We start from the raw sequence: 22885 nt of genomic DNA, 5'->3' as shown, positions 1-22885 counted from the left end.
TTTGGATGAATAATAACAACAAATCAAAATAGTTGCCGCTTAAGTTTTTATCCTTTCAGCTCCACTTGTATAGTTGTGTAGTTTTACTTGGAACAAAGCGTCATATTTTAAGATCTTCATGAGGTATGTTTGCAAAAATCTTAATCTGTTAACTAAAGCTGTCAAAAAAGTACTTCAAATTTGTACTTAAATACAGGACTTGATTAAATGTACTGAGTTGCATAGCTGTGTGCAGTGGCAAGCATTACATTAGAGTTTTTAATTGTGAAGTAGAGTGAGATGCAGTTGCTCGTTTGATTTTAATAATAAAGTTACCTTCTCTCTGTTTCTGTCTCCTCAGAATATGTGGAGGGGACCCTAATTTCAGCATCCTGGAAGTAGAAAGCACAGAAGATCTGTGTCTCACACCACAGACAGGTGAGAAGCTGTTGGTTTGCACGTGTGTGTGTGGTCAGTTGAGTGTTTTCTATAGAAATTATTTTGACTGGAAGTAGACGTGTGCTGTTCTTTCTTGTCTTTTGTAAGACAGTGAGTCGATGGCTGGTAGGCGGTGAGGAGAATACAATGTCCTGTATTTGAATTAAAAAAGAAAAAAACACACACAGCCACAGCACTGTGACTGCCTACCTTGCTTCCACAAGATTTATTTATCTGTGCTGAGTTACTTTTTTATGTCCCTGGTCATTTTTAGTGTTGCAATAAATTACCTGCTTTGTCCAGACACTTTGTTAACAGCCTGTATCACCTGCAGGTGCAGTGTGTAGCCGGGGCAGCACAGAGGAAGGAAGCTCTGGGGAGGAGGCGGTGCGGCAGCGTGCCTCTCCGGCTGTGGATTTGCTGGGTGGCAACCCCCAGGCTGCACAGAATGTGGCTGGGGAGTCACCTCGGCATGCCCCGCAGCCGGTCGCAGCTGCCCCCCGCCCAGTCCCTCCGTTCACCAATCCGTCCACTGTGCCATTGCCGGAGAGCAACGACTCAGCATTCCTCGGCATGGAGAACGCCCCTCCAACATCATTGTCTGAGACTCTCCCGCTCAGCGGCGACGCTAAGGACGGTGTCTCAGAAGAAGCCCCAGCTGAGGAGAGCGTTGCCGAAGTCGTTGGAGTTGCGCGATCCTTGCCAACATCCCTCACCGAGGACTCCAGTTCCTCTGCTGAGATGCAAAGGCTTCCAGCTCCCCTTTGTCCTCCTCTCTCCTCAGATACACAGATTGACAGCACAGTGCAAGAGTTGCAATACGGGTCACAAACTGATAAAGAGAAAAGCCACTCAAACAGTGAGACGAACCAGATTCAGCCACTTAGAGAAGGTGCTGTGGTTGTTACGGGGACAAAGGAGAAACAGTCCGTCAGATTGGAATATAAACCAGAGACTGGAACTAACATGGAACTTGTTGAAAAAGTGCAGACAGGCGGAAATATTTTCCCACAACCCCTATCTCAGATCTGTCTCACAGCCTCATCTCCCTCTGTCCCACAATCAGGTGTTGGTTTTAAACTCCAAGACAGCACAGAGCATGGGGCTGCGGAGCAGTCTGACAGGGACTCACCTGTCCACGCAAATCAAGGCAGCCATATACCTCCGTCAGGTGCTGCGTGGAAAGCAGGTGCTCACCAGGACTCAGAATCGTCTCCGCTCCCCTCCCCCTCTCCTGAGATTAAACAAACTGACCTGTCAGAAACACAGCCTAAAATCATCAAGGAGATCTCAAATGATGCCAGAGAAATTCAAAAAGGAAATTCTTTGGACTCAGTTGAGACATTTGAGGATGTTAAAGCGCTTGTTGAAACTTCTCGCACAGACACACAACCTCCTCCAGCTGAAATACTTGAGACCCCAAAGGCAAGAGAAACGCGTCGTGGATTACACAGTTTTGGAAATGAAAGATCGGCGTCCAGCGACACGGCTGGCAGAGGAGACGGCGACATCCAGAGGAGCCGCGATCGCGTCGAAGGAGAGCAGGTGGAGAGTAGCACAAGGGAAGAACAAACTGACACCTCCTCATCTGACTTCACAACGCTGCCAGAGTGCTCCTCCACACAGGAGAGCTCCTCCAAGCCCCCCGCTGCCCCTCCTCTGTTTGACACAGGCATAGTCGTCTCAGTGCAGGCGGGGCAGGTCGTTGAAACATCTCATCCCTCCGATCAACTCGCCACAACGGAGACGCCGCTGGTTGCTGAGCTCGCCGACGCTCAAGAAATTGTGGTTGTCAGAGAGGAGGCTCATATCGGCGGCGAGGGCTGGTCTGGGATGCACCTGAACCAGAGCTACCTCCTACAGCGAGAGGACGGCAGTGTCTGCGAAGCCGCCATCGTCAACGAGCTGAGTTCTGAACTTTCCACCGCAGAACCAAAGCTGTACGAAGAGCGGGTTCAGGCAGGCATGGAGTTGGTCTCACAACCGGTGGAGGTGTATGAGTTTTGTGACCTGGTGGAGGAGGTTGCCGAGGAAACGGTGTGTGCCAGCAGCAGCGCACAGATGCCTCACTCTCCGGGCTACGAGGTGAACCTATTCAACGCGTTACTGGAAAACTCTGAGGAGTTTACTGTCAAACAGGACCTAGAGCTGCACCTTGGACCATCTATTCACACAATTAATGAAAGCGACACTGTCATCATTTCCCAGCAGCCTTTGCCTTCATCACAAGATGTAAATGAAATCCAGGCTAACAGCAATTCTCATAATTTATCCATGCAGAACACGAGGGTAGCTGCTGTCGCACAGCATTTGGTGTTAGATGCTAACCAAGCTGTTCAAGTGGCAAACTCAAGTGAGGTTTGTTTAGTTGAAGTAGCTGCTGTTGCATCTGACTCATTCGCTGTCGGAGAGACGGGCACCAGCGCGCACGTGGTGACGACGTGTCCGCAGGTCAGTGCAGGCGTCTCACACCCAACAGAGGTGAGTGAGCCTCCTGTAGCTCAAACAGCTCCCCAAAAACAGGAGGCGGAAGCAGCAGCTGGTTCATTATCTCTCATATCCCCGGTGGTTACTGGCGAGGGCGCAGGGATGCAACCGTCCGATGCTGTTTCAGTGCACGTTTCCCACGTAGGAAATCAGCCCTCCCTAATTCAGACCCCAGGAGTCACTGTTGTAAGTGCCACAAAGCCTGAGGCCTGTGTTTCTTCACATGAAGGGACCAAAGAAACCCCTGCTTTGACAGAGACTCCATCCCAGAACGTTGCCGTGCCCACAGAAACCAACCCAGAGGCTTTCCCCACCGCTCAGTCCTCTAGTATTATAAATCCAAAGCTGCTCCTTCTCAAACCGGGAGAAACTCCTCCCCTGAAACACCCACCCTCCCTTTTGGCACAGGTGTCCAAGCAACAGAATGCGGCCGGCAAGCTGGCCAATGCCCACAGCTCTTGGCCTGGCACAATGACTGAGGTTTGCCCTCCCCAAACTGTCTCAGCAGCAGACTCTTTATGTGCATCGGCGGCTCTTAGCAGCCAGAGAGATCAGGTGCAGTCCTCCGTCAGTAACAATTCAGTGACAGCAGCTGCGCCCGTCAAGGTGCAGCAGCCCACTATGAGTGGTAACGTCACACTTCAGCCTGACCAGACTGCATCTGTCTCCCCCACAAGCAAATCTGACAAAGAGGCCTTAACCGTTACTAAAATCTCAACAAGTGAAGCCGCGTCCCAGGAAGTTGTCGCCCCCACCGGTGCCACCCCACCTACAATCCCTCACACCCCCCACATGCTCACAGCGTCGGTGGAAAGTGACGCTGCGGCATGCACCGGGCGCCATAACCCCATCGGCCGCCCCGACTCCCTGTACGCAGAGGACGAGAGCGAGGACATGGAGCAGGAAGCCGAGGCTCAGGAGGTCGCTTCAGGACAGGTTAGCAGTCCGGAGGAAGGCAGCGACGACGAACCGGACGCTGACAAAACAGAAAGCGAAATGACCACCTCCAGCTCGCCACACAAGGTATTTTCATGAAGGATGTGGTGATATCGGTTTATGAAACAGATTTTTATCAGAGACTCAGAGAGCTCCAGAGTAGGCCAGGAAGAGGAAAGAAAGTTTTGGCAGCGTTGTGGCTCAAGAGGCTGGAAAACAATAGATATGGGTTTAAAAATGAGAGAGAAATAAGGATCTCATCAAACTGAAGCATCTGTCCCTGAACATAAGGCAGCTGTTTGAACCTCCACTGAACAAGAGCATAGATACATGTGAAATCTGTATCAGGGCGTCTTGTCAACTTTGATTAAGATGACGCTGTAATATGTTTATTAGCTGTTCCTCGCTGTTCCTCCCCTAACCCTCGGGGCAATGTTGATTTTACTCTCTAATCAGACTGATGCATTAAACGCCACATTAAAGCATCTCCACACTGTTGCTAAAGAGTCGCTCGGGTCACATTGTTTATCTGAGGAACTGAAGTTTTCTTTAATTTAACCAAGCATAACAAACATTTACATCTGGTTGCACTTGTGTTTCAGTGGAAGACAGTTTTATGAAATAATTTAGTGAGCAGTAAAATCAGCTCCGAGCTTTAAAAGAGAATTGATCGTGGCTGAAAACCAAAGCTATACTTGAAATTACACGATGATACACCACCGTGACGATTCAGATCAGGTATGCTGGCATGTTTTTACTGTCATCAGTCTACTGTTCTACACATCTGTCTGCATGTAGTCCATATTGATGTAACTGGTGTGAACAGTGTTTATTTATTTTTATTACTTAGTGATTTTATTTCTTTAAGTTGGCCGCATGCTAAGCCATGTGTGTTTTCCAGCATGGACAGAGCAGGACAGACAGAAAGGCACTGTTCCTCAAGGTAAGTGGTGGCGGGACACCCAGACAGGCTCCCTTCATCAGGACACTCACTAGCACCTCCTAGTCAGGCACTGTCACTGGAGTAGTTTGACTTTTCTTTGACTTCAGCTGTTTTGTGATTATAATTTTGCATGAGAAGGAAGCTGACAGAAAACCCAGCTGATTGTGGAGCATGTCTGCGTTTGCTTCTTTTAGCCTAATTCATGCATGTGCCTTTTGTCTCAGTTAACGGCGCTGCTTTCACCTCCATCAGTTTGTATTCCCTCCTCATCCTCCTCCTTCGGCCTTCAGGTGCGGCAGTGGATCGCAGACAGGGTCACGGTGAATTCGTCTCCCGTCTCGCCCTCCACCTCCTCCTCCTCCTACCCCGTGCCCTCGCTCAGCAGCGATTGGTCCACGCCACGACGGGAGAGGTCCTCGCCTCTCCGGGGTCCACACGGCAAGTTCGTCTCTCCTTCCTCTCTTGGCGGCTACAGTTCCTCCTCCTCGCCTCCCGATCAGACTCCTCAGCGACCCCGCGGAGAGCGACACACGGACATGGCAGAGCTGGCGAAACACGTGAGTGAGCCTGAAGAAGGTGGTGCAAAACACTGTATAAGAGTTGCCCAACACCTTGAATAGGCAGCTGTTATTTAAATCACATAAACAAATGGCTCTGAATTGGCAGAGAATTTAAACTTCCTGGATCTTCCTGTTCTTCCTGTAGTCAGGATGCAGACGAGACACTTGAATGTGATTTGACCTTTTCTCAAAAACACCCTCCCAGGAATATCCTCTGATTTTTGTAAATGCATTTTATTACTTGAATAATTCAGAGCAGTCCCTCGGGCACCACTCCTAAGACCCTGAGCTCCCAATCTGCAATTTTGATGCCCCCCCCCTCCTTTTGTCTCTGCTCAGTTGGATTATACTGAAGGCCACACAGACTAAGAGCTATGCAGAACTCTGCAGTGAATAATCAGCAAAAAAAACATCAACACTGCCACTCTTACTAGTGGAGTCATAACTCACAGTAAAAAGGGCGGGAATCTGTGGGAATCTCTTGATTTGATTTGATTCAGATTCTTGGCGTCAGGATTTGATTTGGAATTGATTCTTGAGTCAATGAATAGAAATAGAAGCACAATCTTTAGCGTCTCTCTCCAGTTCACTGTGCACCAAGCTATCTATTGGGTCCATAGTCCACTGAAATGCTATATGAAGTAGCAATGAAGTTTACTGCTCTTGATAAAGGTCCAGACAGGTGTGTGAGTACCAGGGCTGCAGGTAACAGCTGTTTTCATTATCAGTTCATCTGCTGATTAATTGTTTAGTCCATGAAACCTTTGTCTTCACATCTTGTTTTGTTTGACCAAAAGTCCCAAATATTCAGTTCGTAATGATATATGACAAAGAAAAGCAGCAAATCTTCTCCTTTGAGAGGCTGAAATGTGCAAATATTTGGCTTTTTTTCACTATTTTTGCTTGAAAAATGACCAAAACAATTAATAAGTTGTCAAATTAGTTGCTAGTTACCCTCCAGGTTCTGCGTGGAGCCCTCGTGGTTCAGTTCCTCCTTTCTGTGCTGTCAGTTTATCAACATTATTAACGAATGTTATTCCAAAAATACACGTGTGAATCGATTCTGAATTATAGAATGTGAAATTATTTATTTTTTACTCACTCCGACTCACAGTTTCAGAAACACTGGTGTTTACCGAGTGCTTTGTCCATCGTGTCCCCGTAGGAAGCCGACATTGAGCATCGAACCCAGGCGCTGAAGCGAGAGGGCTTCTGGTCGATGAAGCGTCTCACGCGCCTGACGGAGCCGCCGCGACCCAAAGTTCACTGGGACTACCTGTGCGAGGAGATGCAGTGGCTCTCAGCTGATTTTGCCCAAGAGCGGCGGTGGAAGAGGGGCGTGGCTAGAAAGGTCGGTGAAGTTAATCATCACAGATTCACTGTAATTATTTATATATAACCTCGTGTTTTTATACATCTGCCTGAAAGATGAAGTATTTTCTACACTTGTATTGATGACGTATACTGTATATGTTCTGTTGATGATTTATCAGGTGGTACGAATGGTGATGCGACACCACGAGGAGCTGAGGCAGAAGGAGGAAAAAGCCAAGAGAGACGAGCACGCGAAAATCAGAAGAGTTGCCTCCTCTATTGCAAAGGAAGTGCGGGCGTTCTGGAGCAGTGTAGAGAAGGTACAGATGATTCACAGAGACCGAGTAAACAAAACATTCTGGTCCAGCGTTCAGCTGTGGAGTCTGAGTGGATCATGGTCTGTGTTTGATTTGTATTTTGTGCCGTTTTCAGACTCAACAAGTGAATTTCTGAGCTGTTGTGCTTTGTTGAAGCTTCTCTTGAAATTAAATTCACTCAGTGTTGAGAGAGGTGGTGTCTTATCTTTTGTCCATGAAGGTGGTGCAGTACAAGCAGCAGTCCAGATTGGAGGAAAAAAGGAAGAAGGCTTTGGACCTTCAGCTGGACTTCATTGTCGGCCAGACAGAGAAATACTCAGACCTCCTCAGCAAATCCCTCGCACCCACCAGACCGGCTGAAACTGTCCCTCCGACTCCCCAGAAATCCCTCCCACCTCCCGCTGACGAAGACGGTGAGAAGTTCTTTTTTAAACTCAAACCTCCACCTCATAAAGGGAACGCACTGTCTCAGTGTTACAGAACTGAAAGTACTTTCAGAGCTGATTCATTGGTTCAAACAGGGACGTTGTCATAGCTACACACCAATGACTGCATCTTCTTCAGCTTCCAGAGGTAAAATGGAAACAAAAAGCTGTTTTACATTGTCAAGGTTGTTGCATCCGTGAGAGAATCAACCACGTTCTCAGACTCCTGTGAGGAGTCTGCATGGTTACATGAGCAATGATGCATCCTGGCTCCGCTAATACGTGTCACTGCAGTAAAACACGTCTTAGGGTAACGGCACTGCTCGCCAACTGACACGAGTGAGACTTGTCAAACTGGTCAGACTGGTTGATTCCTTAAGTGTAGAAGGGAACAGTTTGGTTTAAGGGTTTGTTCAGATACAGGAAGGAAGCGGTTAAACTGTGCGACAGTAGTCCAGGTCCCACCTTCGTTTTAGTGTGAAGTGTCCTCAGCCGTCAAGAATCTCTGTCACATCAAGAGAACGTCCTCTGATTTAGCTGAATGTCTCACTGAAGTATTTCTGAGCTGCAGGACATGTAGTTGAAACCTTGTGGCTGAGTTTTTGTGTGACACCTAATGAACCCAATCAATCGAGATACGACTCACATTGTAGTTTATTTGTCAATCAATAAGTCCTTGGATTCCCTCAGTTTATATCAGCACAGTGAAAATCTATCTTCTTTATGCAGACAGAGACTTTGAGCCTCCATGTGAGGAGGAGGATGATGAGGAGACGATAGAGGTGGAGGAGCAGCAGGAGGGGAATGACGCTGAGAGCCACCGGAGGGAGATTGAGCTGCTGAAGGAGGAGGGCTCGCTGCCCCTGGATCAGTTACTCAGCACCCTCAAACTGCCACAGGTACCTTCACAAACCAGCCTGCACTGCACTGTGAAGCTCCACGGCTGTCACCTGCTCCTGTTTAAACTTTTACATGTAAATCCAGAGTTCAGTTTCCCGCTCACAGCACATTGAAACACAAACACATACCAATAATCTGAATTAAATGTCGTGTGATCAGGAAAGTTCTGTGATTTGAAATGATGAATCGCACAGTAAAAACAGAGGTGAGGATTAAATGGATCACTGACGTCTGCTGTAAATATCTGTTAGGGAGGGGCTGCTGTGAAATTGTCATGCTATGATTATTGTGGCTGAAAATATCCTTGTAAACAATATAATCATGACGGTCATCAAACTTTCCTAAAACACCACTGTCAGGGCTAAAATATATTAGAACAATAACTGCAGCCTCAGAGTGAGCATCATTTTTTTGATCCTTGCATATTTAGAGTTTATGATGCTCCACCACAGTTGGACCAATAAAAACAAACTTCTCTGTGGTTAATCAAAATAAAACTGTTAATCAAGACGGGAGCGCTGTGCATCCATGATGCCGTCTGAAAACTGTGAGAACCACAACAATGACAGCAATTGTTGATGGTGTTGTTAGTGTCGTTCTCACTTCCAAATTATTATTTCAGATAATGTTTTTAAACTGGAGATGATGCAAATAACATGACTCAAATTAATAGCAAATATTGTTGTAAACAAATTGTGCAAAACTGTCTTTTTCTGACAGTTTTTAATTAGTGGTTACTTCAATAAAATGACTTTAAAGATGTTGTTGGTATTATTGTTATTAATATAATAAAATACAATAATTTAATAGCAAGATGCTGTTATGGCTGGTGTGTTTGTTCTTGTTACATTTGAATACATGAATAAATTAATGAAGACCACAGATGTTTGCATGTCATTGAATCTCTGAATCACTGTTTTACATAGGAGTCAGGCTCAGAGGAAGAATGCTCTGATGAAACCTCTTCATCAGTGGAGGAGGAAGAGGAAGATGGGGAATTCACTGCCAATGAAGAAGATGGTAAGAAGTGGAGCAAAAAAACAAACAAACAACAAGTTCAGTATTTTCTATAAATGTGTTGAAATGAGTGTTTATGTGTGTTATAATGTTTGTTTTCTGTTTCTCATTTTCAGCTGAGGATGAGGAGGACACGATCGCAGCCCAGGAGAAGGTAGAAGGAAACGTGGACCACGCAGAGGAGCTGGATGATCTCGCTAAAGAAGGTCGGTGCTTTTCTCACGTTGGTGCAGGAATGAGAAAGAGGAGCCTCTTGTTGTTAATGTTGTGTGAAGAGCTTTCTCCTCGACTGAAGAGCTTCTTTTATTACTGATTGTTGATAACGAGGAACTGGCTGCCAACTCAACTTTTAACTATTGTGTCAGACACACAACTATGCTGAGCTCGCATAGACTCACAAATACAGCACAGTGCTGCGTGTACAGTTTCACACAGCAGAAAATTCCACAAATAATTAAACAACTTCAACAACTTTCACAGTCAAATGTTCAGACCTTCATCCTCTGCAGCAAAACAGACGGATCAATTTAAACAGCCGATCCAGTTTTTGTTTTTTCTGTCCACCGGAGGATTTCAGGGTTAAGTCGAATCACTTCATGGAAAAAAAAATGTTTTTTTTTTCCTCCTGAATGTTTTTTAATCTACCAACCACAATGGGCAGAGAGTAAATAAATACCATCTTTCAACTGTACAACAGAGATAAACAAGATATAACACATGATTTTTTTTTTTATTTTCAAACCAGCAAACAGCCCCAGAAAACACTGTGTAGCTCTGATCAGCAAGCTTAGATTCTTTTCAGCAGCAGCTTAGAGGAAGGGACATGCATCATGAAACTGGATGTTTGTTCAGGTTTATCGTTATTTGTCATATGTTTGACAAACACACAGGGAAGTGAAACGTTGTTCCTCTGGACTATAATTAATAATTGTAGACTTACAATAAAAATGAACAAGTCCAAACACCACAGTGTCTTCAGGGTAACGGTGAACGGTGACTTTAGCAGCAGTGACTTGGATGTAAATAAGATCCAGTCTATTTTCTCCTCTTGTAGTAGGTAAGTTTGTCAAAACAGCTGTTTAAATTTACATGGTTGAAGTCGGCAGCGATGTCGTGGTGTGTTTGTTGTTGGTTGATCAGTACAGCTCTCGCAGGTAGACTGCAACAATAACGACAGATAGTATGGCCGACTGTAAACTCAGACATTGGAGGAGAGTTTGTGGGCACAACCACAGCGGTTGTGCACCTTCCCTCGTGTATATAAACACAGTCAACCACCAGTGATGATTCCCTGTGGTTTCAGTAGAAAGTCCAGTTTTATGGATGAGTCCAGGAAGAAACACATCGTACTCACTGGACCAGAGGATCCTGACAGCTGTAGCTGAGATGCTCTGTGTTTTTTTTAAAGATGTAAAATGATAAAACCTCTATAACAACCAATCAACTAAGATCATTACATGATGATCTAGATCTAACTAGAGCATGCTGCGTGTGAAGAAGTGTTTAATTCATTTTAAAAACAGGAGCAGTAAACTTCTCTGCTCCTCCTGCAGGCGATATGAGTATCGAGGAGCTGCTGGAGAAGTACAAAGGAGCTTATGCCTCAGACTTCGAGGCACTTTCTGCATCTGGCTCTAAAGCAAGCTCCGACTCCGAGGTGTCTGGGGATGAGGAGGAGGAGAGCGAAGAAGATGAGAGTGACGTGGAAAGCAACACTTCCTCCTCAGGTATTAAACCTGCTGACAGGGAATCAAAATAATCTCATGTACATTGCTCAAACGCTGACGGGGCCACAGACGGAGCAACTTCTGAGAAGGGAAACGTTTCCTCCTGCGCTTTTTAAAGATTGTTTCCTGTTTTTATCACTGAAATAATGTCTTCTTTCAAATGTGTTGGTCAGATTCACCAGGAGACAGCGGAGAGGATGATGACAGTGAGAAGGAAGAAGAGGAGAGTGAGGAAGAAGAGGACGATGACGGCTGTGGAGATGAAGGGATGGAGGTCTTGCTGAAGGAGGGAGACCACAGCCCACCGTCCTCCAGCTCACGGCCAAAGAAAGAAATCAGCCACATTGCTGCTACTGCAGAGAGTCTGCAGCCCAAAGGCTACACTTTGGCCACCACGAAGGTCAGACTCCAGGATAAATGAATTTGAAGCTTTTTAGTGAGTCGGAAAAAGCGGATCTAGCTTCTTTTAGCAGCAAAACCCTTCAAAATAAAAGTTTAAAAAACAAGACCAGGTCTAATTTGTGTGTTTCCTGTTGTAATCCTGTGCAGCTCTGGATCATAGTTTTCTCATCTTTTTATTTTTTTTTCCTATAAAAGGTCAAGACGCCGATCCCATTCCTGCTTCACGGCACATTACGAGAATACCAGCACATTGGACTCGACTGGCTGGTCACCATGTATGAGAAAAAGCTAAACGGCATTTTGGCTGATGAGATGGGTCTGGGAAAGACCATCCAGACCATCGCTCTGCTCGCTCACCTCGCCTGTGAAAAAGGTAACAGACAGTCTCATTATACTTTTACTGCTACAGCAGTTCAACGGTGTGATTCATTTTAGTTTACAGTCATTGTCCTTTTGTGTGCGTCTCATATTTCTCTACAGTAATTGAACTCCTTCTCTCCTTCTTTTATGTTCAATTGCTGATATTTTGTGATTTTATTTGTTCTGTTTTGTGCAGGTAACTGGGGCCCTCACCTCATCATCGTCCCCACCAGTGTGATGCTGAACTGGGAGATGGAGCTTAAGCGCTGGTGTCCTGGGTTTAAAATCCTCACCTACTTTGGCAGCCAGAAAGAGAGAAAGCTAAAGAGACAGGTAACGACATTATCGGCTCTGGACTGTTTTTTCTGCAGCTGGCAGATTTCCAGTGAGAAGTTGCTGCAATTGCTGAATTTAAATGAAATATATCTGATGGATATTGAAATGGTGAGTACTGAAAAAATGCAAATAAAAACCACACTGTTTTTGTTTTCCTCTCTCAGGGCTGGACGAAGCCTAACGCCTTTCATGTGTGCATCACTTCGTACAAGCTGGTGCTGCAGGATCACCAGGCCTTCAGACGCAAGTCCTGGCGCTACCTGATCCTGGACGAGGCTCAGAACATCAAGAACTTCAAGTCTCAGCGCTGGCAGAGCCTCCTGAACTTCAACAGGTCGGTAGAGCTGCAGGTTTTATATTCTCAGAAGCAGAGTTTCAAACTGTAGGGCTCTAAATGAGTAATTAATGTAGCTCCGCTGATGATTCACTCATTCATAATTAACGAGCACCACAAAGAATTTAGCACAAATTTTGCCGCAGTTGTTAAAGGAGCAGTTTGATGTTTAGAGAAATAGGCTTCTTTGCTTTCTTTCTGAGAGTCAGATGAGAAGATTGATGGCGCTCACATGTCATCACTAGAGATGTGGGTTCATTGGTTCCTGTGATCCATTTGTCCAAAGGTTGTTGCTTCAGGAGTCGCTGCGCTTTTTTTATGTGGCAAAGACGCGTTGTTACAAACTGTCTCTCAGCAGGTCTCAGTAACTGTGATTCTGTCACTCATTGTTTCACATGTGAAGCATTAAGGCACAGAAACAGTGAGGTTTAAGTGGAAAGAGATGAGTCAAATATCAGTCAACAGCAGGCGGCAGTGGCTCAGCTGCAGGTTTACCAATAATCACAGAGTTGGTGGTTTGATCCTGTCTTTATGTAAACTCTCCTTCAACAACAAACTGAACCCCAAACTGCTCTGGATTGCTGCTTTGGACCAAAGTTTGGTGGACAGACATGTGAGGAAATCTGAGTTTCACTTTTGTTTCAGGATGGTTAGGACAGAAGAGAAAGCACATTATGACACTGGTATTTGTGTAATTTCTAGATTCTTTCAACGATCACTTCTTTCAGTCTTATGTATTTTTTTTGCTCTGTGTTTATCCTGGCGAAGATGCGTCCATTTACCCAGAAAAGCTCTGTAGACTGATACAGTTTATTACTCATCCTATCACATAATAACCCAGTAGAGTGAGACCATCATTGCTTCATCATTCTTTTGGGAAATCAGGCTTGTGGATGGAAAATATGAATAAGTGTCATAAGCAAGCGTTACATACCAAACTAGTGAAGCTTACTGAGAAAAAAAAAACCTCTTCAGTCTCTGTTGTGCCTCCTAACACATCTGAGGAAGCCTCTTGGTCCCGTCTGAAAGCTGTTGCTTGTCACAAAAAGTCAGCGTGTGCTCATCTGTAGAAAACACGCTGTCATTCAGTATTAGCCACGTTTGACTCTGGCTGCATCCCCCAAAAAATCCACCCGAGCTCTAAACTGTTCATGCACAGGCCAGAGTGGTGCGAGGATGTGAGGGCTGATCAGCTGATCTTAACATTTGAGACGGTTTCTTATCAAAGTGGCTGTAAAAAGATAAACTTGCCATCATCTGTCAGGTGGCTCCAAAGAGTCCTGTAGCTTGGAGGGGGAGGGAGAGAGAGAGAGAGGGGGAGAGAGAGATTACATCACAGTGATTAGGATCTCAAATGCACGAGCTTGCACTCAAGGGTACTGTAGTCCACTGAGATGTGCAGTTTGGACTACAAGCATGGAAGGCGAGGGATAAAAATGAGGAAACACATTTAATTAAATTTACAAACACCCACCTCTGCAGCTCCCCTAAGCTTTATAGCATCTTTTAGCAAAACTTAACTGTTTTGATTCAGTCCCATCTGGTGAACACAGTGGAGCATTTAGCAGCTAAAGAGCCAGATGTTTCCCTCAGGAGCTTGTGGAGACCAAACACAGAGCTAAAAGAGAGAGAACACTGGACTTGAACACTGCTCCATATCTGCACCTGGTGTAAATATGCAGCTGTTAACAACCATATAAAGTTTATAAGGTGATGTCAGTGCAGGTTTCATGAGCTTTGAAACCCATCTGAGAGAAGATGCCTTTCATCATCTAAAACCCCAGTGATATAAATGTTGGCACATTTATTTAAACTTCTCTCCTCGTCTGTCCTGGTTACAGCCACCGGCGGCTGCTGCTGACAGGAACGCCTCTGCAGAACAGCCTGATGGAGCTGTGGTCTCTGATGCACTTCCTCATGCCTCACGTCTTCCAGTCGCACCGCGAGTTCAAGGAGTGGTTCTCCAACCCGCTGACGGGAATGATCGAGGGCAGCCAGGAGTACAACGAGGGCCTGGTCAAAAGGCTCCACAAGGTGCTGAGGCCCTTCCTGCTCAGGAGGATCAAGGCCGACGTTGAGAAGCAGATGCCCAAGAAATACGAGCATGTGGTGCGCTGCCGCCTCTCCAAGAGACAGCGCTTCCTCTACGACGACTTCATGGCACAGGCCTCGTAAGTGTTGAAAAGCAGAATTTGGAGATGATCGGATACACAGCAAAACTTTAACTTTAATGTTTAAAAAATGAATCATTTTTGTAAAATACATATTTGCCTTTAACAGCTTTTATTCTCTCTCTGATCTTTTGAAACATAGTTAGCAAATAAAAGCAAGTCAACTAACCAAAGATCTACAATGGGAATTTTCTTTTTAATTTATTTGCAAGAAACTTTGGTTTGTAAATAAGGCTTCAAGTAAAGATAATTTTCACTGTTTTACTGTTGGTTATTTTCTTAATTTAATCATCTAATCATAAAATGTTGATCACAATTTCCCAAAGAACAAGGTAACATAAAAAACAAAACAAAAAAACAGATATTCACTTTACTTAATTAAAGGACAAAATAAAACATTTTAGATCCTCGAATCATCATTTGTTTGGGCATTTTTTATTCAGAATTTACCTTAAATAATCAACTTTCAAAATAGAAGCCATATCTTAATTATGGTATTGTTAAATCACCACTGAGGTCTCCTCATCCACCGTCTCATCCACAGGACCCGGGAAACGCTGGCCAGTGGCCACTTCATGTCTGTGATTAACATCCTCATGCAGCTCCGTAAAGTGTGCAACCACCCCAACCTGTTTGACCCTCGACCCATCCAGTCTCCCTTCATCACGCAGCGCATCGTTTTCCACACAGCCTCCCTGGTGCAGGATGCGCTGGAGGTCTCTCCTCTGAAGGTCAGCATTTAAAAAAAAAAAAAAAAAAAAAAAAGATTTGTTAAGAAAATCACTTTAAATTGAATTGTGGAATTTATTTTAATTAACAATAAAAATGTTTTGGTTTTTTTTTTGTCGTCAGCGCTGCGACCTGTCGGTGTTTAACCTTGTGAGTTTGGAGAGCTGCGTGTCCCGGTACCAGGCGGATGTCTTCCTGCCGCGCCACAAGGTCAACCGCCCGCTGATCCAGGAGATCATGGAGTCCCCCGAACCTCCTCCGAGACCCAAACCAGTGCGCATGAAGGTCAACAGGTACAGTCCGACTCTGAGACTTCAGACTTTTGCAGAGAAAATATCACGGTTAACAGTGTTCCTCTGGTGACACACACGTCGTCATTGGTGAAAGCTGTGCACTGTTGTGTGGGTGAAGTACTTTTGCTAAAGGTCACCTCAGTGCGTTCAGACCGCCATCAGCTGAGTGTGGCGGCCAAGAAGAGCTGGCTATTAGCTGGAAACAAACTATGGTCGATCAGGATAATTTATGTTCTGCTTTCCCACTAAAATGATGTCATTTCCCTAACTGATTATTTTCCTGAAGAAATGGACACAATGAAAAGTTCAACACTGTGATCTCAGATTTCTTCATGGAGAAAAAAGTCTAAGAAACAACATTGTGGAAGTTCTGAAGAAATGTTAAAGTTTCCCATCAATCAACCCAAATTGGACAAGATGTCAATAGTGACATCTGATGGTGGAGTGAAGAAACAGACTGATGGTTATAGTAGTGAAAGTGAAATTGATTAGTTTTCTCCATCGTCCTCCATCAGCCAACGTTTCAATCAGACGCCTCCAGACCTGCGACCTCTGAACAGTCAATGTTTGGGCTGGTTAACAGACATTTAATCGAGTTATTGAAGCATCAAATGCTTTATATCAATTATCAGTATCATCAAATATCAATTCTGAATTTCATCCAATGTTTTAGTGGCACCATTTCTGCATATTTCAAATATAGTTCATAAGTTTGGCTTCTTTTTATATTAGAAAAATAAAAATTGATGTGAGTTTTTAAACTCAGGTGTTGAATTGGCAACAATATGCTCTGTTCTTCAGTGGGAGCGTCCTGTGTTATCATGAGGCAAACCTCAGTTTGAGATGTCCAACATAAAAAGAGCTGAAAAGATCAAGTGGAGATCAGTGAAGTCAGTGGGTAATGAGACCGTATGTTTCAAAAGTGTAAAATGTTTTATTAAAGCTACAGGATGTAACTTTTATAAGTTGATTATCTTAATGTGGAGAGGAGCTGTAAACGCCTCTGTGATGGTGCAGTCAGAGGAGAATTCACCTCCCAGTCATGTCGACGAGACACATTAGCTTCAGGTCACGATTTGACCCGATTCCTTCGCGTCGAGCAGAGTTCAGTCTGATTTAACTTTGACCTGTGAAATGTCAAGGCAGTCAGTGTGAGCAAAACTTGTGTATTGTAAACAAATAAATGAATGTAATGGTTGAGCTTTCATGTCTGTCTGTTTCAGGATGTTCCAGCCGCCTCCTAAAGGTGACAACAGGCCGGTCCTGCTGATGAACAAACCCACCTGCTCCGTGCCCCCTGCAGCTCAGAACCCCAGACCTCCTGCAGCGACTGAGGTCTCTGCAGCTCCTGCTCCTGTCGTTCAACAAGGCAAGTGAACAAGATGAAACGGCACAAAACACGAGGGACAAAGATGCTGTAGTTGGACCAAAGCACTGGTTTTCTTTCTTTCCATGTCTTCATTCTCCACACCGCCCTTCTCTTACTCTTTTTTGTTTCCTTTTCAGTGGTGTGTTCAGTGGCGTCCAACCCCCCTCCCCGCCCGTCCATGCATCCTGTCGCTCAGACTGCAGTGAGGTCCAGCGTGCCCAAGCCAGTGCTGACCGTACGGCCTCCCGCCGCTCCCTGCACAGCCAGCATTCCTGCTCATGCAGGTCCGAACCCCGGCAGCGTCATGCCCCAGAGGGTTCTGCTCAGTCCAGATATGCAAGCAAGGCTGCCCTGTAAGTGCTTCATTTTCCATTTTGTTTTACAGATAATTTCTGATGAAGCATTATCTCCTTAAAACTCCATTTAATATTTCAGAACTACATAACTGAATTGATTGTCAGTTCATTTGTTACTGAATTCGTAGTAAACTGATTGTTTAACATGTTTCTGATCCCTCTCTCTCTGTTTTCCCTCCTAAGCTGGCGAGGTAGTGAGCATAGCCCAGCTCGCCTCCTTGGCGGGGCGACCTGTGTCGTCATGTCAGGGCAGTAAACCCGTCACCTTCCAGCTTCAGGGCAACAAGTTGACTCTGTCTGGAACCCAGATCCACCAAGTCCCAGCAGCTGCTCCACGTCCGGTTCAAGGTCAGTGTTAGTGTCAGACGTAAAGATGCAGAGAGCTGCAGAAGGAAAATCACTGGAGGAATTCATGAATATTTTTATACAGTTCAGTAGATCAGTTGGTTTAAAGTGAATCAGGATTCATCATTTTGATATTGTTTGGCTTCTGGTTTGAAGCCAGAGTACAGAGTATGGGCAGAGCCCAAGAATAATGAAGTAGTTAATACTTTTTTAAATATTTAGAGTAAAATGAGCTGTTTTTGTTCTTCCTCAAGAAAAACAAGAAAGAATTATCTTTACATTGTTTGAGAGGATTATGCAGCTCCATGTTTTATGTGTTATATATATTTTAACCTGATCTGTCAGTGAAGGAAGGATTCAAAAGTCTGGGGATGATGTGTGTTAATGTGGTTAGTCCCTGCTTGTCTGTTATCCTGCAGGTAACGTGATGCACCTGGTGTCCAGCGGGGTGCAGCACCACCTCATCAGCCAGCCTGCTCAGGTGTCTGTGCAGAGTGCAGCCAACACGCATCCTGCGAACACCCCCTCCACTGCTCCCCCTGCGAACCGCCTGCCTCATAACGCCTCCGCACAAGGTTTTAACTCCACGCTCTCGTTCACAGACTGAAAAAATCTTTTATAAAAATTTTATCTTTTAAAAGCCATTTCCTGTCCTAGTTTCTCACAGCTCATATGTTTGTGTTTTTCCCTCAGTGCCCTCCCCCATGGTGAGCAGCCCCGGCGTCGTGAAGATCGTTGTGCGTCAGTCAGCAGGCAAGGAGGGCGGGCCTGTGCCCACCCTGGCAGTGGCCCCTTCCCCTCGTGTTGCTCCTCAGGCTTCCCCTTCCCTGCACGCCCACGCCAACACAACCCCTGTCAGAAACACCACTCCACTGCAAATTGCCCAGCGCACCCCCGGTCCTGCTACAGCCCACTACACCATAGCTCCTCCCAGACACCCTAGCTCAACCCTGAACCAGCCCCAACCCCCTCGCCCTGTCCTCAAAGTAGTGCAGCCTCCTCCATCGAGCACAGAGCAGCCAGGTGAGAGAACGAGCCCGAGCTGTTGTCGTCTCTGAGCTATAATTCATCAGGCTGTGTGTGTGCATGCCACTAGAACTGGGTCACAGCGTTACTGCAACTAATATTTAGCATTTTCTTCAATTCGTTTCAATCTGCTTAGAGTAGCAGATGAGTGCGTTGTGTCATATAAGTGGAAACATGCAGGGAGAGTATCTCAGATCCATTCAGATTCATTCAGACATGCTTTAAGATGTATAAAAAATCTGCTTTGAATAATTATTTGTGCCTGATATGTTTCTTCCACAAAAAAAAAGTTTGATTGAATCTACTCGTCCTCCCTCTTTGAAAAATCAGTCAGGGTAGGGGATGAGAGGAACCTGAAGTTCCCCTGTATTTAACCAAACACATGAATCCACTGTCATTTCTACTGAAGAATCAAGTTATTTACAACAGGTGTGTTTGCTCCTCCGATCCTCCCCTCAGCTCCAGCTCCAGTGACCCCCTCGTCCTCTGCAGCCAAGGCTTCAGCAGCACCACGTGACAGCAGCAGCAGCAGTCAAACACCGGTTACCATGAAGTCCAGGCCCAGTGCAGGGGCGAAAAACCACCCACTGCCCAGGAAAGTGCCTCGCCCACCTCCTCGCTCTCCGTTCTACCAGGTGAGCAAGTCGTTCCTGATACCATCAACAGACCTCAGCAAAAATAAACTTTGAGGAGTGACAGTTTTCCAGATTTAAGGTTGATTTAGCTCAGTACATAAGATGCATAAAGGTTGAAATGAATGAAATAAACTGTGACCTTTAATTACCCCAGTGTCAGAAAGACCAGGACCAGGCCTTTATATTAGAGATATCTTCCCACTGTCTTGATAAATTCAGTATAATGTTCCCCGTCTCAGAGCAGCAAGAGTCACATCAGGCTGGATCCAAATGTCCAGACTGAGACCTCGAGTGTTTCCATGGAGATTCATTAGGAAATTTCAGACCCTGTAACTCATTCAAAGTATTGTTCTTACAGCTTCTCTAGGGTATTGATATTGACAACTTCTGTATGATATAGGATGACATAGTGCTAAACCATAACGGATTATACTTTTAGATTTACTCTACATGTCTGAATGTGCAATAAAATGTTCCCTTTACATGAGCTGCCAATCACAATATTATATTATTATTATAACTCATAAACTTGCCCTCAAGTCTGCGGTTGTGGACCAGACATCTGGATTCAGCCTTTTTCACCAAACCAAGTTATCTTGAATGAAGCTCAAAACTTTTTTACATTTAAAATCCTGCAGCCTTTTCTTTATAGGGAGGCTTTTAATGTGAAAAAACACAGAGAAATGCTGAGTTGTGCTGACTGTAGTTTAAAGAGAACAACAAAGAAGAAATGACTGAGATGAATTAGAGCATGAAAATCTTATTTCTGGTTAAAAGAGAAGCTCTGAGCTGCAGACAGCTGAGTGTAACGTGATAACCTGTTGTTGTGCTGATGATTTACTGCAGTGAGAATGTAAAATATATTAAATTTACCATGTGAGCTGTTTGCTGCAGATAATTTCACTCTCCTCTGCCTTTATCAGTGACCTGATGGTGCTGGCTGTCATTGGCTCTTATATGTGAATTTCCAGTATTTCAACAGCTATAAAAACATGATCAGTGCTGTTTTAACCACTTGTATCACAGCTCTTCACCTGACTGATGTTTACCTTCCTTCTCCACAGTCATGGCTGGCACAGAGCCACAAACAGCAGCACGACAGCCGGCTGGACTTCATCATTCGTGTCAACGAGCAACACTGTGGCGCGAAGCCCGTGTACGGCCAGGAGGTTCTGGACTTCCTGACTTTTCTCCCCGGGACCCGTCCCGCCCCGGCCGCCCAGAGCTCTCAGGGGGAATGGGGCCGGTCGGGTCACAGCAGCTGTCTCTTCGCACAGCGGCAAAACTATTACGACTACTGGTGTCAGAGTCATGCTGTGAGAGAGGCCATCCACAGCATCGAAGGGAGGGTGGAGCTGCTCAGCGACATCATAGACAGGTAGAAAACTGATCGGTGGATTGGTTTTCTGACAGAGGAGACAAGAGCTTTGACCAAGAGGAAAAATTTTAGATTTAATGGGGTTTTTTTTTTTGTGTTCATTTCAGGTTTACGTTCGTGATTCCCCCTGTAGAGGCTCCTCCCATCTCCATGCACTGCTGCCACCCTCCTCCCTCTCTCAGCCACAAGCAGGCAGTCTTCTCCTCCCTGCTGTCAACTCAAGTGGCCCCGCTCACCCGCAGTCTCCATCGCATCCACTGCAACATGAGGACCCAGTTCCCGGACCTGAGGCTTATACAGTACGACTGTGGTGAGTTGTCAAGACGTCTGAAACTTTAAAGCCGGGAGCTCTGATGTTCTTTATCGGTTTTTAAAGAGCAACTCAACAGCCCCGTTTCTGCTGGAAAATGTCACATTCATAGATTCAAAAACTACATTTTGAACCCTGACACACACCAACCTAACCAACCTTAACTCTCTAATGTGTTTCTACTGGTTTAATACCAACATATAACATGACACTTTTTAATCAGTCACTTCAGCCTCCCTGAGTCTCCACCTTTGCTGACTGCTGTATTTACGTCAGGGGGTGGCGGGGTGATGGGTGGTGGGTGAATGTGATGTCACTTTAGAGTTTTTTGTGCTACGTCACAGGTTTTTTCACAGAATCACTGGATAAACACTATAAAATGGGACCAGGATCAATAGATAAAGTTTGAGTGTACATGAAATTTACTGTCTCAGACAAGTGCAGCTGCTGTAGAGCCGCCACTGTGGCCACATGTAGCAGCTCCTGGATAATAGATAAAAAAATAAAACAAAGTATAACAGTGACACAGGTAAAGAAGACCTCAGTGATACTGATTTAAAGTTTGCTAACATTAGCCACACAAGCTACTGGTCATACACTAGGAGGGCAAGGAGGGCATCATATACTACAGCCTCACTTGGTCTGGCCAAGTGAGGCTGTAGCAATGAAAGTCCTGAGTGTATTGATTTCCATTAAGAGGAAGAATCTGTCTCACTGAAACAGACAGAGGTCGACTCATTACTCATCTAACAAGCTCTGGTCATAAAATTGCTTTGTTAAATCAATTTTTTAGATGAATGTTTAAATCTAAAACCCCAGTGCTGCACCTGATGTAGGAAAGTCTGCTCTTACCTTTAGCAAACTAATGAAATAATGTCCTTGATTACTTCAACAACATTTTCACTAAGTTCCTGAATGTGAATTCTTCAGTGTATTATTCTGTTCTGTTGCTGACCCCCCCTGTGTGCAGGTAAGCTTCAGACTCTCCACACTTTGCTGCGGAAGCTGAAGACGGGAGGCCACAGGGTGCTGATCTTCACTCAGATGACGCGCATGTTGGATGTGCTGGAGCAGTTCCTCAACTACCACGGACACATCTACCTCCGCCTGGACGGCAGCACCCGCGTGGAGCAGAGACAGGTTAGTCAAATCATCATGTGTAGGATTACATTGTCTCTCATAAACACAAGAGAAAGAAAAATATTCAGTAAAATATAAAGTTAGGGACAAATCACTGATGCTTCGTCTTTACTTCTTCAGGCCCTCATGGAGCGTTTCAACGCAGATCGTCGCATCTTCTGCTTCATCCTGTCGACTCGCAGCGGAGGTGTGGGGGTGAACCTGACCGGCGCCGACACTGTGGTCTTCTACGACAGTGACTGGAACCCCACCATGGACGCTCAGGCACAGGACCGATGCCATCGTATCGGCCAGACAAGAGACGTCCACATCTACAGGTGACTGTGCTGCTGTTTGATTCTGAGTTTCAGCACAAAAGTGTGTTTGAATGAACAAAAGATGAAGGAGTCAAGCTGCAGACAGTCAGAGGGAAAAGCCAACTTCTCTTTAAATACCTGCTCTTTAAGCCTTCGCTTTCACTTTGACCTTAAACACTTGATTAAAGGAGTCGGTATAAAGAAGTTCTTAACCAGACAGAGAAGTGGTTTGATTCGGTTACTGTTACAGTTACAGAGAGCAACAGAGAATGAAGGAAGACAAAGAGGAGTGCAGCAAAAGTCAAACTGTGGATGTCTCTAATATCTTCAGATTACTTTTTTTGTCTGATTCACAGCATAAA

General features: G+C 45.2%; 1 protein-coding gene across 3 annotated transcripts in view; it reads left to right on the top strand.

Moving 5' to 3' along the window:
• srcap (Snf2-related CREBBP activator protein) overlaps positions 1 to 22885 on the top strand; it is a 33559-nt gene that overhangs the window by 2227 nt on the left and 8447 nt on the right. For 2 of the 3 annotated variants that reach the window (XM_071462092.1, XM_071462093.1), the window contains 28 exons: positions 341 to 417; positions 752 to 3927; positions 4742 to 4783; positions 5074 to 5340; positions 6509 to 6694; positions 6837 to 6977; positions 7195 to 7387; positions 8129 to 8298; positions 9226 to 9319; positions 9433 to 9522; positions 10870 to 11043; positions 11217 to 11443; positions 11641 to 11818; positions 12002 to 12138; positions 12306 to 12475; positions 14317 to 14646; positions 15191 to 15377; positions 15499 to 15668; positions 16892 to 17037; positions 17175 to 17390; positions 17577 to 17741; positions 18158 to 18313; positions 18432 to 18761; positions 19224 to 19399; positions 20464 to 20777; positions 20885 to 21087; positions 22058 to 22227; positions 22348 to 22544. In XM_071462092.1, the coding sequence (XP_071318193.1) occupies positions 991 to 3927; positions 4742 to 4783; positions 5074 to 5340; positions 6509 to 6694; positions 6837 to 6977; positions 7195 to 7387; positions 8129 to 8298; positions 9226 to 9319; positions 9433 to 9522; positions 10870 to 11043; positions 11217 to 11443; positions 11641 to 11818; positions 12002 to 12138; positions 12306 to 12475; positions 14317 to 14646; positions 15191 to 15377; positions 15499 to 15668; positions 16892 to 17037; positions 17175 to 17390; positions 17577 to 17741; positions 18158 to 18313; positions 18432 to 18761; positions 19224 to 19399; positions 20464 to 20777; positions 20885 to 21087; positions 22058 to 22227; positions 22348 to 22544 (7766 nt within the window). In that variant the 5' untranslated portion in view covers positions 341 to 417; positions 752 to 990. The remainder of the gene's footprint in view (positions 1 to 340; positions 418 to 751; positions 3928 to 4741; positions 4784 to 5073; positions 5341 to 6508; positions 6695 to 6836; positions 6978 to 7194; positions 7388 to 8128; positions 8299 to 9225; positions 9320 to 9432; positions 9523 to 10869; positions 11044 to 11216; positions 11444 to 11640; positions 11819 to 12001; positions 12139 to 12305; positions 12476 to 14316; positions 14647 to 15190; positions 15378 to 15498; positions 15669 to 16891; positions 17038 to 17174; positions 17391 to 17576; positions 17742 to 18157; positions 18314 to 18431; positions 18762 to 19223; positions 19400 to 20463; positions 20778 to 20884; positions 21088 to 22057; positions 22228 to 22347; positions 22545 to 22885) is intronic. The other variant, XM_071462094.1, reaches the window with a different exon arrangement.

This window comes from Trachinotus anak, unplaced genomic scaffold (assembly GCF_046630095.1).
Source record: "Trachinotus anak isolate AG129_WGS33_773 ecotype Australia unplaced genomic scaffold, CSIRO_AGI_Tana_v1 ptg000025l, whole genome shotgun sequence".
Lineage (NCBI taxonomy): Eukaryota > Metazoa > Chordata > Actinopteri > Carangiformes > Carangidae > Trachinotus > Trachinotus anak.
The sequence above is the reverse complement of the archived record's forward strand: the minus strand, read 5'-3'. Positions and strand labels throughout refer to the sequence as shown.